Source organism: Triticum dicoccoides, chromosome 5B, assembly GCF_002162155.2.
Source record: "Triticum dicoccoides isolate Atlit2015 ecotype Zavitan chromosome 5B, WEW_v2.0, whole genome shotgun sequence".
In the NCBI taxonomy this organism is placed as follows: Eukaryota; Viridiplantae; Streptophyta; class Magnoliopsida; order Poales; family Poaceae; genus Triticum; species Triticum dicoccoides.
Genome location: NC_041389.1, coordinates 196064850 through 196083464, shown reverse-complemented (window position 1 = coordinate 196083464; position 18615 = coordinate 196064850). Strand labels below are relative to the sequence as shown.

Sequence of the window (18615 nt, the reverse complement as noted above, 5' to 3'; positions counted from 1 at the left end):
ATATATATATATATATATATATATATATATATATATATATATATATATATATATATATATAGCCAATGAAGAAAGACGACGGAAATAGTGAAGATTTTGCAAAGTTGAAGAATTTGAAAAACTGAGGAATTTCAAAACTGAGGAAAAACTCAAATTGAAGATTTTCAACTTTTTGTGGTGGCGTGACCCACCGTATAAGAATGATGATTTCAGACACCGCGTACAATTGTCGTAGGGTTCTGAGAATCAAATTCTTCATTAATTTCTTCACACTTAGAGTGTAATTCTTCATTGATTGAAGAAAAACGTTTCTTCATGTGTTGCACATCTAAGTCATCAATTTTGCATAAGTGTTAGGATGTGTGTCTTTTTCAAAGAACATTCGATGATTCTAAGATATTTAGCTCACACCGCAACTTGCTAAATTTCTTCTCATCCAAGGGCTTTGTGAAGATATCGGCTAGCTGTTCTTCAGTCTTCACATGTTCAATAGCAATGTTGCCCTTCAACACATGATCACGAAGAAAATGATGACGGATCTGAATGTGCTTTGTCTTCGAGTGCTGAACTGGGTTATGAGCAATCTTGATGGCGCTCTCATTGTCATAGTAGAGAGGCACATTCTTCATGTTGATGCCGTAGTCCTTGAGAGTTTGCTTCATCCACAGCAATTGAGCACAGCAAGAACCAGCAGCAATATACTCAGCTTCAGCAGTAGACAGTGATACGCAGTTCTGTTTCTTCGATGACCAACAGACTAGAGATCATCCAAGGAAAAGACAAGTACCCGATGTTGACTTGCGGTCCACACGATCACCAGCATAGTCAGAGTCAGAATATCCAATGAGATCAAAGGTAGAGCCCTTGGGGTACCATAGTCCTAATGTTGGTGTGTAAGCTAGATATCGAAGAATATGCTTCACAGCCTTATGGTGTGATTCCTTCGGTGAAGCTTGAAATCGGGCACACATGCAAACACTAAGCATTATATCTGGCCTAGATGCACATAAGTACAATAAAGAACCAATCATGGAGCGGTATACCTTGTGATCGAAGTCAATACCATTTTCATCAGTGCATAGATGGCCATTTGTGGGCATAGGAATTTTGACTCCTTTGCAATCTTGCATGCCGAATTTCCTCAGTACATCCTTGAGGTATTTCTCCTGAGATATGAATATGTTGTTGTGTTGTTGACGAATTTGAAGACCTAAGAAGAATTTCAACTCTCCCATCATAGAAATTTGATATTCTTCACTCATTGAGGGACTATCCGAAAACAAGACAGCCGCATTAGCCCTGGAGGCACTATCCGAAGCCCTAGTGGCAGAGGAACTCACCGCGCTGCGCTCTACGGTGAATAGGGACGATGTGATACTCGATAAGAGGTCCAAGTCCACCTCCTTTAAACCAGTAGATGAAATAGTAAATTACAGGTCCACCCAACGGACCCGACAAAGACGGCCTCCATCGAGGCACAATTGAACCCTGATGTAGACGCCGCACTGCGAGAATTCCTTCGGGAAAATTGGGACATTTTCGCCTGGCACCCCTCGGACATGCCGGAAATCCCACGCAGATTGGCAGAACACAGCCTAAACATCCTAAAAGGATTCAAGCCAGTCAAACAGGCTCTTCGACGATTTTCCGAACCCAAAAGACAGGCAATGGGAGAGGAACTAGCCAAACTATTGGAGGCCGGATTCATCAGAGACATCAAACATCCGGATTGGCTAGCAAACCTAGTAATGGTACTAAAGAAGGACAAATCCTGGCGCCTATGTGTCGATTTCAAAGACCTAAATAAAGCCTGCCCAAAGGATCCCTTCCCCCTCCCCCGCATCGACCAAATCATCGATGCCACTGCAGGGCACGATTTATTGTGCTTCCTGGACGCATACTCCGGCTATCATCAAATCAAGATGGCAGAAGCGGATCAAGCCGCAACGGCATTCATTACTCCATATGGACCATTCTGCTTCAACACGATGCCCTTCGGATTTAAAAACGCCGGCGCAACATATCAGCGCATGATTCAGACATGTCTGGCTACCCAGATCGGCAAAACAGTAGAGGCATACATAGACGACGTAGTCGTCAAAACTAAACACGTCGAAACTCTAGTAGATGACTTGAGGGTCACATTTGACAACCTCCGAGCATATGATATCAAGCTGAATCTGGAAAAATGCGTTTTCGGCGTACCAGCCGGAAAGCTCTTGGGCTTCATTGTATCCGGTAGAGGAATTGAAGCAAATCCGGCCAAGATCCGAGCTCTATCACAGCTGGATATTCCAAAAAACCTCAAACAGATCCAGAAATTGACTGGATGTGTGGCGGCTCTCAGCCGCTTTATCTCCCGCTTAAGAGAAAAGGCATTGCCCCTCTACCGCCTCCTCAGGCACACCGAACACTTCGAGTGGATGGATGCTGCCACCACTGGACTCGAAGAAATAAAGGCCATATTGGCAACGAATCCGGTCCTGGCTGCGCCCAACCTGGGCGAACCAATGTTGTTATACATCACAGCAGCGCATTAGGTTGTAAGCGCGGTACTCGTCGTCGAACGAGAGACAGAAGGGCATAAATTCCCTCTTCAAAAACCAGTGTACTATGTATCCACTGTGTTAACCCCCTGCAAGTCCCGTTACTTGCACTATCAGAAGATAGCGTATGCGGTGTTCATGGCATCCCGGAAGCTCCGACACTACTTTCAAGAGTGTTCGATAATAGTGGCCTCCGAAGTACCACTTAACGACATTATAAACAACTGCGACGCAATGGGCAGGATTGCAAAATGGGCCATTGAGCTCTTACCATTCGATATAACTTACAAACCTCGGCGAGCTATAAAGTCACAAGTTTTGGCTGACTTTGTCGCTGAATGGACCGAAGCCGAACTCCCTAAAGAGTACGGCGCATACTCCAATTGGATTATGCACTTCGACGGCTCTAAAATGTTGGCCGGGCTGGGGGCTGGTGTCGTATTGACGTCCCCGACCGGGGACACAGTCCGATATGTACTTCAAATAATGTACACGGACTCCAACAATGCAGCCGAATACGAGGCCCTTTTACATGGTCTCTGGATGGCAATCTCCATGGGCATCCAACGCCTAGAGGTGCGCGGGGATTCAAACCTTGCAATATCCCAAATAAATGGAGACTTTGATGCCAAGGATCCGAAAATGGCAGCATATCGCAACGCTGTCCTAAAAATGTCAGCTCGGTTCGACGGACTCGAATTCCATCACGTAGCCAGGGATAATAACCAAGCGGCCGACGTATTGGCACGCATTGGCACAAAACGTGACGCTGTCCCTCCAAACATCTTCCTGGAACGGCTGTTCAAGCCATCTGTACTATGGGAAGAGGAGTCCGGAAATAACAAACCGGAAGCAGCCACACAAACCGACACAGAGCAATTTGACATAAGCGGCGATTCCGCCGCTGAAATAACACCTTCAGCCCACGACATAATGGCCGTAATTGCCCCGTGGACAGAACCATTCCTAGCCTACTTGCTTAGGCAGGAACTCCCCGAAGACCAAAATGAGGCCCGCTGCATAGTTCGGCGATCTAAAGCCTACAAGGTCCACGAGGGAGAACTTTATAAGAAAAGCACAACCGGAGTCCTTCAAAGGTGTATCTCCGAAGAGAAAGGGCGAGACCTCCTGGCTGAAAGTCACGCCGGACTAGGCGGACACCACGCTGCAGCCTGGGCTATTGTAGGAAAGGCATTCCGTACAGGATTTTATTGGCCAACCGCCCGGGCAGATGCTCAGGACTTAGTCCAAAGATGCGTCGGCCGTCAGCTCTTTGCTAATCAAAGACATATGCCACCCACCGCCCTCAAAACTATACCCATTACCTGGCCGTTCGCGGTCTGGGGGCTTGACATGGTTGGACCACTTAAAGGGGGAACCCACAAGCAAAGGTACCTATTGGTCATGGTGGATAAATTCACCAAATGGATAGAGGCCAAGCCAGTTAAAACGGCAGAGTCTGGACCAGTGATAGACTTTATATCCGGGGTAGTAAACCGTTACGGTGTCCCCCACAGCATCATCACCGATAACGGCACAAATTTTACGGCCGACGAGGTTAAATCATGGTGCAAAAATATGGGCATTAAGCTCGATTACGCTTCAGTCTATCATCCTCAAACCAACGGTCAAGTGGAACGAGCAAATGGTCTAATAATGAGCGGCATCAAACCCAGACTAGTGCGGTCACTTACGAAATCTGACACGCACTGGGTTGAGGAGCTCGACTCCATACTCTGGGGGCTGCGGACAACGCCCAACCGCACTACCGGATTCACACCATTTTTTATGGTGTACGGCGCAGAGGCAGTTCTGCCCTGCGACATTATTCATGACTCACCTCGAGTGCGCATGTATGAAGAAAGAGAGGCCGAGCTGGATCGGCGGGACAGCTTGGACACATTGGAGGAAGAATGCGACATCGCCAAGGCTCGTTCCGCATTCTATCAGCAGCAGGCTCGAAGATATCAAAGCAGAGAAGTACGGGCCAAGACTTACAATGTTGGTGAACTAGTTCTATGCCTGCCGGACAAGAAAAAGGACAAGCTCAAGCCCAAATGGGAGGGCCCCTTCATCATCGATCAAGTCCTGACCGGCGGAGCGTACCGTCTACGAAGTGCATCGGATAACCGACTAGAGCCGAACCCATTGAACGCAGCCCGCCTCCGAAGATTCTATGCCTAGCGCCGGATTAGGAGTTCGTCCCTTTCCCCCGTCCAAATTTTTTATACTTCAGCTGCCTTTTTGTTTCTCTTTTTTCTCTCACCCCTATTCATAACAGCCTTCAAAGGCTTATTTGCGCATAGTTCGCACGTAATTGATGTGCTATCCGCACTCACTATACCTGGGGGCTTCTTTACCAGAAGCTTAATTATAAGGGCTTAATGCCCAGCACATGTGTCAAGCTTCCACATGTACCTTTTATTCACCATTATATGCATCGATATGACTTAACTTTTGGCCAAGCTGGGTTGCCTGGCTCCTGTGCTTACCCCTACATTCCCGATTGTTCGGCTAGGAGGTAAAGGGAGCACCTTTGTAGTTGTTACTGCCGGGTCAGCCGGATGTGTACCTCAGACTGGGTGAAACTGAAAGCTAGTGTTCTTAAGGGAATATGCGGTCGGTGACTTGAAAGATGATTTTTTATCTACTTATTTATCTGTCCCCAGATGTTTTTCTGCTTTTTTCGCAGTCCGGACATGCACTTTAGGGCATGCCACCCCCAGAGAAAAGGAACCCTTAACGGAACTATTCTCCCTGGAAGATGTTTCTTACTAACCATGTAATATAACATAACTAGTTGGGCACTTGTCTGATAAAGCACTAATGACCCCTACGCCTGGTCTCCATGCATACCCCGGTTGTTTCATAACCGAGAAGGTATTCGGACACACTCCGGACCCTAGGGTCCCGAGGTCGAAGCGAAAAGGTCGGCAAAGACAAACGATCTACAATCCGGCTAGAAGGCATTTTACATGTCATTTTATAATACATTGTCAAATCGACTGACTGTATTCTTCCTCAATCCCGTCTAACAGGCAGTCTAATTTACAGTCCTGTTGGGAAAATTTAGCGGCCAGCTCTACTTGGCTGTATACTAAACTCACGGGGATCTCCTTCCCATCGGGCCCCACAGGTCCGACCTCGGCCATGTGGTTGGAATCCGCCTTCTTGTACCGCGTCTTTACCATGGCCCAGGCCTCCCTGGCACCTTGGCGGCAGGCTGAAATCTTCCATAAATGGAAGCGCTGCCGCACTCCCTGAAGCTTCTCCGCAAGCTCCCCAAGGCCCTCGGATAAGGAGAAGGTTGGCCATAAAGCCTGGATGACGCCGCTCATTGCCTGTCGAACTCGTTCAATCAGTTGCAACAATTCGGGAAGTTGATCACCCGTTGATACGGGCATCTCCTCCGCAGGGCGACCTGTGAGTATACCTACAGACATATTTTGTCAAATCGACTTCCTCGCCGAACTCTTCTTTTCAAAGGAGTTCGCTCAAGCACTTACTATAGATGCCGCGACGAAGCCGCTGATTCTCCTTAACGGAGCCAGACAGCTCGGCCCGAACGCCTTTCAGCTCTTCTCCTAGCTGGGCATGGGCATCCTGGAGCTTGTTCCTTTCGTGTTGCACCTTATGCAGCACCCTCTCGCCGGCCTTCAGCTGGCACAGAAGTTCTTGCCTGTCCGGATCTTGTCCGGCAGCACCTGCAATGTCATTATCAGACTTGCGTACAGGCCAAACACTACTTATCTTTTTTAAAATAATGTGTTACCAGGAGAGGTCCTTGTGTTTCCTCCTGCGGCAGCGAGTGCAGCCTCAAGTTGAGCCTTACACTCTTGCAGCTCCTGAGACAGTTGGGTATTCTTCTCGGTAAGACCCTGCGTTTCATATGATCCTTAAATCAGTTAATATAACTACTTTAAGTCTCGGGGGCTACTGGCATATATAACTATTAAATTCTCTTACCCGTATGTCTTTTACATACTGCTCCGTGGCTCTGGTCAAACCATCTTGAGCGGCACGGAGGTGCGCGTCCCCTGCATTAAAGGCATCCAACGCCTCAGGGGAGAAGCACGCGTCACGAAAAACTGTCCGACGGCGCCTGTGGTTCATGGCGCTCTCCACCTCAGATTTGGTGGCGGACAGTCTGTCGGCATCCTCCGTTGGAGGAGTATCCGGCTCGCGCCTTGCACTCGCCTCCCCCTCCAGGCCAGGCGCTGGAGCTTGGCTGGTAGAGGCCGGATTGGCCACCTCCACGCCCGCAGTCCGGCGGGCACTTTTTCTCCTACAAAAGTCATAAGCACTCAAACACTTCCTAGGGACGTTGTTTTAAACAACGAACCATGAGCTATACCTTTGCGGCGATGTTTCGACTTGCGCCGCACTCCTCTTCCGCCTGCTGGGCCGAACTAACCCTTGTTGGTCAGCCGTAATGGGTTCGGCTTCCCGCCTTGAAGGCGCAGCCTGCACGATACCGTTGTATATGGTGGTCAGAAATGCGCGAAGATGGAGTAATGGTGTTAAGAATCCGGCCATAAAGTACCTGGGGAGCCGGCGACAGGCCAGGGTAGTCGGCCGTGATGGCGACTAAAGCATTATCGATGCTGAGCTGATGGAACACCCCATCAATTAGCTCCACGTTTATATCCGGATCCTCTTCGGAGGTCGGATCAAGGGATCTTCCCGGATCCTCGGGTTGTGGAGCCGGACTGTGAATGTCATCCACATCCCGGCGCAGTTCCTGCGTCAAAATCACAGAGTAAGGTACTCGGCTTTAGAAGCACGGGTCGGATGAATAAACGTTCGCTTACCCAGCTCTGAGGGTTACTCATAGAAAACCCGTTCAATGGGTTCGTCCGGAGGAAGTCTTCTTTCTCCCCCTTGTACAGGCCGGACAGGATCTTCACCAGATCCTCGGCCGAGCCCGGCCACTTGCAGCCGTGGCGGGTGGCGTCGTCCTCCCCGTTAAAATCCCACATGGGGTGGGCCCTGTATTGTAGTGGTTGCACCCCCCGCATAATGCATGTTGCCATGACTCCAATCATGGTCAACTTGGAATGGGCCAGTAACCTTATCCGGCCCATCAAATAATGGACGCTCTTGTCTTCCTCCAGTTGGGGGCTCCGCGGACGCCAACTAAGGCGTTTCTTTAGAGGAGCGTTGCTGAACTCCGGGAGGCCGATCCGAACAGGGTCCGGCAGCGGAGCGTCTTCTATATAAAACCATTCCGAAGGCCAGTCTTCGGACGCCTTCTTATGGGTTCCGGATGGATATCCGGTCCCGGCGATGCGCCATATTTCGGCGCCGCCCAGTTGATATATGGACCTCTCGTGAGAGCGGGGTACAAGGCAAAACAACCTCTTCCACAGCGCGAAATGGGGCTCGACGCCCAGGAATAGCTCGCAAAGAGCTACGTAACCCACAATATGCAGGATCGAGGCAGGCGTGAGGTGATGAAGCTGGAGTCCATAGAACTCCAGGAGCCCGCGGAGGAACGGTTGTACAGGAAATCCGAGCCCCCTTATCAGATAGGGGACGAAGCATACCCGCTCCCCTTTGTTGGGACTTGGGGTAGCCTCCGCTTGCTTCCCACCTTTGTAGGTGGCTAGCCCGGCTTGGACCGGAACCATGAAGGCCGGAGGGAGATATCCCCCTGTTTGGAGCTTCACCAGCTCGTTGTGCGGAACAGAGCATCTCCTCCAATCTCCTGGCAGAGGGCTGGGAGCGCGAGAAGAGGAGCTGCGTTGATGGTCCATGATGGAATGGATTCTTGGTCGAAAGCGCTCCGATGAGTATTCGCGGGAGGAAGATGGCGATCTGGATCTGGATTCTTGCCTCTCTTATGGGCAGATTATTCGCACAACTAGGGGGTAAAACATAAAAGACACCCTGGCTTTTCGTATTCGTGCGACGCGTGGAAGAAGGCCATTATTGGGCGTGGAAGCCAAGAAGCACAACATTGATGAGCAAGCCGGACATTGTCCGGCCGGTACATGGAACTTGAAGGAGAACCCGCCTTGCAACGCCGAAGACTATACACATGCTGGACTTATCGTCATTGAAGACTGGTTCGGGGGCTACTGAGGGAGTCCTAGACTAGGGGGTGTCCGGATAGCCGGACTACCACCATCGCCGAACTATCATCGACCGGACTATCATCATCGACCGGACTCCAAGACTATGAAGATACAAGATTGAAGACTTCGTCCCGTGTCCGGATGGGACTTTCCTTGGCGTGGAAGGCAAGCTTGGCGATACGGATATGTAGATCTCCTACCCTTATAACCGACTCTATGTAACCCTAGCCCTCTCCGGTGTCTATATGAACCGGATGGCTCTAGTCCGTAGGACAACAACATCAACCCTTACAATCATACCATAGGCTAGCTTTTAGGGTTTAGCCTCCTCGATCTCGTGGTAGATCCACTCTTGTAACATCCACAATATCAATATCAATCAAGCAGGACGTAGGGTTTTACCTCCATCAAGAGGGCCCGAACCTGGGTAAAACATCGTGCCCCTTGTCTCCTGTGACCATCCGCCTAGACGCACAGTTCGGGACCCCCTACCCGAGATCCGCCGGTTTTGACACCGACACTCATCATATAGGCAAATTCATCACTATAACGTTGGTCAGTACAGCCAAAGATAATATCATCAACGTATATTTGGCACACAAACAGTTCACCATCATAAGATTTAGTAAAGAGAGTAGAATCGAGTGAACCGGGTGTGAAGCCATTCTTCACAAAGAATTCCTTCAAAGTATCATACCACGCCCGAGGGGCCTGCTTGAGGCCATAGAGGGCCTTGTTGAGTCTTAAGACTTTGTCAGGATTCTTTGGATCTTCAAAACCTGGGGGTTGAGCAACATATACTTCTTCCTCAAGCTTACCATTGAGGAATGCACTTTTCACATCCATTTGATATAAAGTGATATTATGATGGTTGGCATAAGCAAGTAATATGCGAATAGCCTCAAGTCTAGCAACAGGTGCAAAGGTTTCATCGAAATCAATTCCTTCAACCTGTGTGTAGCCTTGAGCTACAAGTCGTGCCTTATTCCTCACCACAAGGCCATTTTCATCTTGCTTGTTGTGGTAAATCCACTTTGTGCCGATGATATTATGCTTGCGAGGATCTGGACGTTTGACCAGTTCCCAGACATTATTGAGCTCGAACTGATGTAATTCTTCTTGCATAGCCTGAATCCACTCAGGCTCCAGAAATGCTTCATCTACCTTAGTGGGCTCTGTGATAGAGACAAAAGCATAGTGCCCACAAAAGTTAGATAAATGTGAAGCTTTTGAGCGTGTGAGAGGACCTGGTGCTTCAATGTCATCGATGATCTTTTCAACTTGCACTTCTTTTGCAACGCGAGGATGAGCTGGTTGTCGTCGAGGAATTTGATCAGCATTTTCTTCAGCACCATTTTCTTCAGCATTTTCCTCAGGTACATCAGTTGGACGGTCTTCGCGTTCGGTAATGAATTATTCAGTAGATTTTTCAGTAGGAATAACATCCTCAGTAGCCATAAGCTTGATAGAATCTTCAGGTGCTGGTTCATATTGGGTTTCTTGTCAGTGAGGAGTTCATAGGCAGTCTTCTTGAAGAATTTGTGAAGATATACTCTGTTGATGATGTGGCACGCGGTATCAATTGCATCAATCCAAAACCGATGAGGGGTTTTGTATTCATCAAGCATAGTGCGAGCCATCTCAACAAGAGTTCTGTTCTTGCGCTCCACGACGCCATTTTGCTGAGGAGTATAAGGAGCAGATAATTCATGAGTAATGCGAAGTTCATCAAGATAGCCATCAAGACCTGAATTCTTGAATTCAGTTCCATTGTCACTCCTGATGTGCTTGATCTTCACACCAAAGTTGGTTGAAGCCCTTGAGGAAAATCATTTGAAGACTTCCTACACTTCATGTTTGTAAGTAACTATGTGTACCCATGTGTAATGAGAGTAATCATCAACAATAACAAAGCCATATAGAGATGCATCATTAGTCACAGCAGAATAATGATTAGGACCGAAGAGATCCATGTGAAGCGATTCAAATGGTCAAGTAGTAGTCATGATAGTCTTCGCTGGATGCTTGGCCTTGGTCATTTTTCCAGCTTCACAGACACCACACAGGTGATCCTTGAGGAATTTGACATTCTCAATGCCAATGACATGCTTCTTCTTCGCGAGCATGTGCAGATTCCTCATGCCAGCATGACCAAGTCGTATGCCATAGCCAGCCTTCTGAAGCTTTTGCAAGTAAGCACACGGCAGGTTGTGGTCCTGTAGAGAAATCAACAATGTACAAGTATCCTCTCCTAAAGCCTTCGAAGACTTTGGAATTGTCAGCTTCCATGATCACAACACAACGATACTTGCCAAAGACAACAACCATATCAAGATCACAAAGCATTGAGACAGACATGAGGTTGTATCCCAAGGACTCGACAAGCATGACTTTGTCCATGTGTCGATCTTTAGAGATCACAACCTTACCTAGACCCAATACCTGACTTTTGCGTTTATCAACGAAGATGATATGCTTCAGATGTGACGATGTTAATGGAGCATCCATTAATAGATTCTTGTCACCAGTCATGTGATTTGTACATCCACTGTCGAGGACCCACTCATTTGCTTTGGGTTGATCATCCTGCAGATGAATTAGTGCAGCTTACAAACTCATATACTTCATCAGTGAAGAATATGACATCAGTATCATCAGTTCAATTTCATCAATCAATAGCACAGATAAGCAGTATTGAGGATGTGTGAAATGAAGGTTCATTTCATCATGATTAGCCTGCGTCCTTTCAGGCATTTTGTCAGGCCCCCAGCAAATTATTCAGACGTTAACGCACGTCTGGAGGCCTGACCCTGCATAAGAGATTAATTCTTTTTCTTCACCACCCACATCTGGAGGGGTGGCAAAGATTTCATCACTCTGCGAGCACCATATGAAAAAGGTGGCAAAGATGCCAAACCATTTCGTTTCACATAAGAGGGGTTAGGGTAAGCATATGAATAAGCAGAGAAATTCTTTGAGGACTTATGAACATAATGATTTGAAGAATAATGCACATATTCATAGCCCTTAGCTCTTCCCTGCGAAACAGAGTTGTTAGCACGATGATGTTCATATGAGGAGTTTGATCCTTTTGAGGAATTTGATCCATGTGAGGAATTTGGTCCTTATGAGGACTTGGATCCATATGAAGAATTTGGTCCATATGAAGAATTTGATCTGGGGTTCCTGTTCTTCACTGGTGGTGTCATGAGGACATTCACCTGAAGACTTTCAACATAACTTTTGGGAACCCCGATTTTCTTCATAGGGGAATCGTTCCTGCAGTTAATGCCAACATATCTAGCAAATACTTCACCATTCTGATTTTTGAACAGTTTATAGTTGGAGTCAAATGACTCACCAGAAGAATGAGGAGATTCACATGTAAAGCTAGATAAGTTAGATGGATCAACTGGAGGTCCCTTTGCAGCAACCCATGAGGTTTTGGGGTACTGCTCAGGCTTCCAATATGTTCCATCAGCATTGAGTTTCCTCTCAAAGGCAATACCCTCTTTCCTAGGGTTTCTGTTGAGGATCTGCTTTTTAAGCACATCACAAAGAGTCTGATGCCCTTTGAGGGTTTTGTACATGCCCGTCATATACAATTCCTTCAGCCCTGCATTGTCAGTGATACTAGCACTGTCCTCAGATGAGGAATTAGTGATAGCAGAGGCAGGTGAAAAATTTGTAATATTTGAAGCATTTGAACATTCAGGTGAAGAATTAGCAGATTCATGTTCAATGCACTTTAAGCATGGAGGATCAAATTGTTCCTGAGTGGCGCTGATTTGTTGAGCAAGTAACGAATCGCGCTCCTTCTGAAGATCTTCATAACTCACTCTTAACTTCTCAAGATCTTGCTTTCTTTGAAGAAATTCATAAGAAAGCTTCTCATGATCAGTTAAGAGTGTTTTATGATGACTCTGAAGATTGTCAAACTTAGACTGACGTTACTGAAGATTTTTAGTTAAGTCTTTAGTGCGGTCCATTTCTTCACCCACCATATCATCACTTTTGTCTAGCATGTTTCGAAGTTTTTCAATAGCCTTTTGTTGTTTCACAGCAATCTTAGCAAGTTTAGAGTAGCTAGGCTTAAGATTTTCATCAGATTCATCCTCACTTGATTCAGAGGAGGGGTATTTAGTTACCTTAGCAGCCTTTGCCATGAAGCAATAGGTGGGGGCATAGTCATCATTGCCTTCATCAGCGTTGTTGGTGTTGCCATTTTCTTCAGAGTTGAAGATAGACTTGCTGACAAATGCGGTAGCAAGAGCTAGACTCGACACACCTTACTCAGACTCCTCGGATTCCTCTTCTTCCTCATTATCCTCAGATTCAGCCTCAGAATCCATTTACTTGCCAATGAATGCCCGAGCCTTCTTGGAGCTGCTCTTCTTGTGGGATGAAGACTTCGAGGATTTTGATGATGAGGACTTTGAAGATTTCTTCTTCTTCTTGGCATCATCAGAACTGTAATCCTTGTATTTCTTCTTCTTTAGTTCCTTGTCCCATTGAGGACAATCTTGAATGTAGTGACCAGGCTTCTTACATTTTTGGCATAGCCTTCTCTTATAGTCACTTGATGAGGAATCACTGCTCCTTGAAGATTTTCCAAAACGACCACGTCTTGAGAATTTCTGGAACTTCTTCACGAGCAGTGCTAGCTCCTGGCTCAATTCTTCAGGGTCACCAAGGCTACTACCAGAATCTTCACACTCAGATTCAGACACTGCCTTGGCCTTCAGGGCACGTGGTTTGCCATAGCTTGAACCATAGAGATCTCTCTTTTCAGCAAGCTGGAACTCATGAGTATTTGGCCTCTCGAGGATATCAGCAAGATCTAGTGACTTATAATTAGCACGCTCTTGTATCATCAGTGCCAGAGTGTCAAATGACGAATCGAGTGATCTCAGCAATTTCTTCACCACCTCATGATTGGTGATGTCAGTGGCACCAAGTGCTTGAAGCTCATTTGAGATATCAGTGAGGTGATTAAAGGTTTGCTGAACATTTTCATTGTCAAGTCTTTTGAAGCGGTTGAAGAGATTGCGAAGAACTTCAACACGAGAGTCACGTTGAGTTGAGACTCCTTCGTTAACTTTGGAGAGCCTATCCCTGATAAGCTTAGTAGTTTCCAAAGCACTCACTCCACCATACTGCCCTTTACTCAGATGACCACATATGATACTCTTCGCTTGAGAATCGGTTGCTTGAATCTCTTCACATCAGCAGCATTCAGGGAAGGCGTGACTGAGGGAACACCATTTTCCACAACGTACCAGAGATCGTTGTCAATTGCTTCAAGATGCATTCGCATCTTATTCTTCCAGTAGGGGTAGTCCGTGCCATCGAAGGTAGGACACCCAGCAAAGACCTTGATCATACCTGTGGTCGACATAACAAAAACTCCAGGCGGTTAAACCAAAATCACACAGAACAAGGGAGTACCTTGCTCTGATACCAATTGAAAGTGCGTTATATCGACTAGAGGAGGGTGAATAGGTGATTTTTATGAATTCTTCACCGAGGAATTTGATGGTGAGGAAATTCCTTAGCGAAGAACTACTTGCAGCAGAATAAGTACTCAGAAGTAAGCATAACAGAAGACATGCATGGTCATCATGATGAAATGAAGACAATCACAGAGTACAGAAAGCATAAACACAGGATAACACAAGACGAAGACAAACAGACTGAAGAAATTGAACTGAGGAAATTGAGAAAGTCTTCAGTCAAAGTCTTCAAACACAGATATGAACAACTACTCAACACAGTAATGAGGAAATGGAAGAGTTGAGGAAATAGAACCAGTAGGGTTGGAGAAGACAATGATTTGGTAGACCAGTTCCAACTGCTGTCTCAGTTGTACGTCTGGTTGGAGCGGCTGAGTATTTAAACTCGAGGACACACAGTCCCGGACACCCAGTCACTGAGCACGCAGCTCAGGACACCAAGTCCTCACCGTATTCTCCTTGAACTAAGGTCACATAGACCCCGTCCAATCACTCGTGGTAAGTCTTCACGCGACTTCCAAACCTTCACAGACTTTGGTCACTCGGCGATCCACAATTCCTCTTGGATGCTCTAGACCATGAGGCCTAACCGTCTGGAAGAAGCACAGTCTTCAAAGGTAACAAGCGTCGGATCCACGCAGGATCAATCTCTTCAGTGATGCTCAATCACTTTGGGTTTATGGGTGTTTGGGTTTGGATTTTCCTCACTCGATGATTTTCACTCAAAGTCCTCGGAGGATGGGTTGCTCACAAATGACAAGTGTCAGTTTGTCTCAGAGCAGCCAACCAGCTAGTGGTTGTAGGGGCGGCTATTTATAGCCTAGGGAGCAGCCTAACATGATAAGACATAAATGCCCTTCAATGATATGACCGTTAGGTGGATAAGATATTTGGGACAGCTGGCGTGTAGCACAGCAATGGTCGGAAATTTGACTCTCAAATTCCTCAGGGCTATCATGTTCCTCACTGTGTAGGCAATCCGCACTGGCGAATTCCTAACTCCTCAGTCAAAACAAATTCCTCAGCGACCAGAAGAACTTCGTCTCTATCACTGAAGAAATTGACTGAACTGTATGAGATTTCCAATGGCTTCACTCGAAAGGATTGGTAGGTGTAGGATTTTGAGTTGAGCATCACATGGAAATTTTTCCTTAGTATTTCCTCGACCCCCTTTAACAGTACGGTGTTTCCTATGACTCAAGAAAGAGAAAAACAAAACTATGAAAACGAAAGTCTTCAAGCTTCATATTCCTCGCATGAATATCAAGTCTTCACGGACACACCAATTTCTTCACTTTCAAAGTCTTCATGAAAGTCTTCAGGAATACCAAAATCTTCAGTCGAAGATATTCATTTTTAGGGGTCGACTTTCTCTGTAAATATCAAACTCCTCATAGACTTATAAACCTGTGTACACTCATAAACACATTAATCCCTTAACCTATAAGTCTTCAATACACCAAAATCACTAAGGGGCACTAGATGCATTTACAGGCATCGAATTCCATGATAATTCATACCTGAAATAAAATTGTGATTTATTTGATATCTTACTATCGTATCCGCATCGAGCACAACCGAGCGCATCTATTTCCGGTGAGGCCAACTATCCAGAATCCTCCCGCATCTTAAATCCATTGACGCTTTTCTGTTATAGGCTTTGTTCTATGTAGATAACGAAATTAGCACCGCTAAACTTTTAATCAGCAAAAACCACTATAGAGTACTTTGGCCTGTAATTAGCAAGTCTTCCTTCGTTGCCGCGCAAGTACTTCTCTTGCATTCCCTGAGATATAAAGTATATACTATCTCTACTTCCTAATCAGTTTGAAAGATTAATTCAAACTATGCATGCTCCTAATAAGGAGAAGTTCTTTATTATCTTGCATGTACTTTCACCAGAATGATTATTTTCGTTATACCTCACTGACCAATGATGTCGGGCTTTACTTCGTCGGAAATTAGCACATACCAGCTAGCGAATATTCAACATAAAAATATGATGGTTATAGGCACATACCTTTCATTGCCTTTAATCTTCAAGTTCTCCTCGATCTGCTCTCTACCCATGTTCGCACATGATCCAAATTTCTCTTTCATGCTCATGAGTTTCTGATAACACGCTGATTTACTTTTATGTGTTCCTGAATAGAGTAACCAAATTAAGTGAAAATGGGTTTTCTTCTTGACTACATAAAGTAGAAGACAGTACCAGCATTTTCCGACAAAGAGGGAGGGGGAGGAAAGAATTTATTATTAAGCTACTCAAAGGGAGTCACATCTTTTAGATTCATCTTTACATGCAAGGAGAAAACTGTGATAATGCAGCCATAGAGGAACAAATCCAAAATACACAAAACAAATACATTGTAGCTATCATGAGTTTTGTTGTTGGGGTCAGGCAATTGAAGATTGTGGTCATAAATGCAGTAAAGCATGCCTCTACTTATGAGAGAACAACCAAAATTACAATAAACTCCACACTGATTATAAGTATATTGTTCGTACAAAATGCTAAAAAGGAAAATAGGTCTTCATAAATTGAAGATAGTTCAGCCACATCAGATTCAGCACTACACATAACTCGCGTACATATATGCATTGTTAAATACACTGCTAATCACATCAATACGAAAATTTCCTTTAGAGGTCTTGCAACTCTTTGGAAATAAAACAAAAGCGACCAAAGGGCAGCTTCGAATACCTTGCCTGCGGAGACCGTGCATGTCCAGCAATGAACCTCACCAGGACTCAATCATTTGGCATGAACAGATTGCTGGGCTGCAGCACACAACAGGAAGAACCAGTTCAACACGGAGTTAATTTGAAAAAACCAATGTCCAAGACAGTTTCTAGTTAACATAAATTAACATTATTGTTTCAGTTAACAACAAAAATTAACATTATTGTTTCAATTAACAACTCCTTTCTTGCACGGACATGTATTATGTGATCAAGCAGTAAAAAGCATTTAAGGGATTATCTAAGTACAAAATTTAGAGAGAAAAACAAAACTTTCAGACCATGAACCACCGATCTTCACAAAATAAGTTGTCTGAGGTTACTTATCTGCCTAAGAGAGTGTGTACTGCACGTCGATGATGCCCATTTGCTCTATAGGATCCTGCACAATTTACAGATGTTTTTCCACTATCATGCGCCCATGGACGAGGCACCTTTAGAAGTGTTTGGCATATTATGCATCTCCGAAAATATTGTAATCAGACCCCATGCGTGGAACAGCTTGTTCTGCCTGATATATGTGTGCAACATGTCAGATGCAAATAATTCGATCAACTAATTATTTAGTCTAACCAGCATTGTGCTAAGCAATCAATCAATCAATTTATGTACTGGTTCATATGCCAACACATCTACAAACATCCTTGGTAAATACTGGAGCCAACACCTCCACAAACCCATGTGAGCTGCAACCTCCACACACAGAATTGCATGCTATTGATTGAAGAGGAAGAGTAGCTATACCTGGTACGGCTCTATGGACTGTTCTCATCCGCGTCGACCTCATCCGAAGCCTCGACGGCCACATGTCTGTGAAGCCGGTACACCATCCTGCTCATGTCGCTGGCACGGCAGGCTCGACAAAGGAAACGGCCACAAGGCGGTAGAGGCACGGCAAGGACCCGTCGCCGCTGGCGGCGGCGAGGACAAGTCGAGCACTACCAAGCGCGGCCGCGAGATTGGCGAGGTCAGCGCGAGCAGGGCAGTCGGCGAACACGGCATGGGCAGGGAGGCGGCGAGGTGCTTCCGAGGAGAGTGAGCGGCGGTCGAGGAGGCCGAGGATCAGGGCGAGGCGGAGGCTGCGGCTAGCGGCGGGAGAAGACTGTCCTTCCACCGCCGGCGGTGGCGACCTTTGTGTGATGTTGGTCGCTGGTTGTGTGCGCATCTAGTCGCCGTCGGATGAGTGGAGGGGAGCTGGGGAGGGGATGAGAGGAGGCGGCGGTGCGAGACGAGGTCGCCAGCTGTGGGGGCGAGAGCGGAGGGGGTGGAATGGGTGACTCGTCGAGATCTGGCATCGTGAGTGGACTGGGAGTCTGGGAGTGGAGAGAGTGAGGGGATCAGGGGAGGGAGACAGGTGCTGGTTGGGCTTGGGTCGTGCGGGGAAGGATAGGTTGGGTGCTGTTTTTTAGGGGGTAGATTGGGTGCTGGTTGGGCCGTGTTGGTAGCTGATTTGGGCATACAAAAACATATATATTAAAGTGTATACATATATTAATTAAACATGGAGCATACAAAAAAATATTTTTTATACTTATTAGATATATTGAAAGTATCACACAAAAAACGCAATTTTGAGAGAAGAAACCGAATATACTTGGTTTGTGTTGGATTGCTTGCATGATTTTATCTTTTGTCGGACGATTTTCCTTAGCCTATATAAATAAATTAAAATGATTGAAGAAATTTCAGATGACTGCTTATTTATATAAGAACATTATAGTTGGTTATTTTCTCCGA

At 46.0% G+C, this 18615-nt stretch overlaps 1 protein-coding gene across 12 annotated transcripts in view; it reads right to left on the bottom strand.

Moving 5' to 3' along the window:
* LOC119308055 overlaps positions 1-18221 on the bottom strand; it is a 35074-nt gene extending 16853 nt beyond the window's left edge. For 4 of the 12 annotated variants that reach the window (XR_005149766.1, XR_005149768.1, XR_005149767.1 and 1 more), the window contains exons 1-3: positions 17623-18216; positions 16841-17389; positions 16157-16280 (exon numbers count right to left, since the gene is read on the bottom strand). Coding sequence is in view for 5 of the 12 variants with exons in the window: in XM_037584169.1 (XP_037440066.1) it covers positions 16157-16280; positions 16841-16862 (146 nt within the window). In the remaining 7 variants the exon portion in view is untranslated. Of the gene's footprint in view, positions 1-16156; positions 16281-16840; positions 17390-17622 lie in introns of all 12 variants that reach the window. The other 8 variants (XM_037584170.1, XM_037584172.1, XM_037584171.1 and 5 more) reach the window with 5 other exon arrangements.
* Positions 18222-18615: the final 394 nt, after the last annotated feature.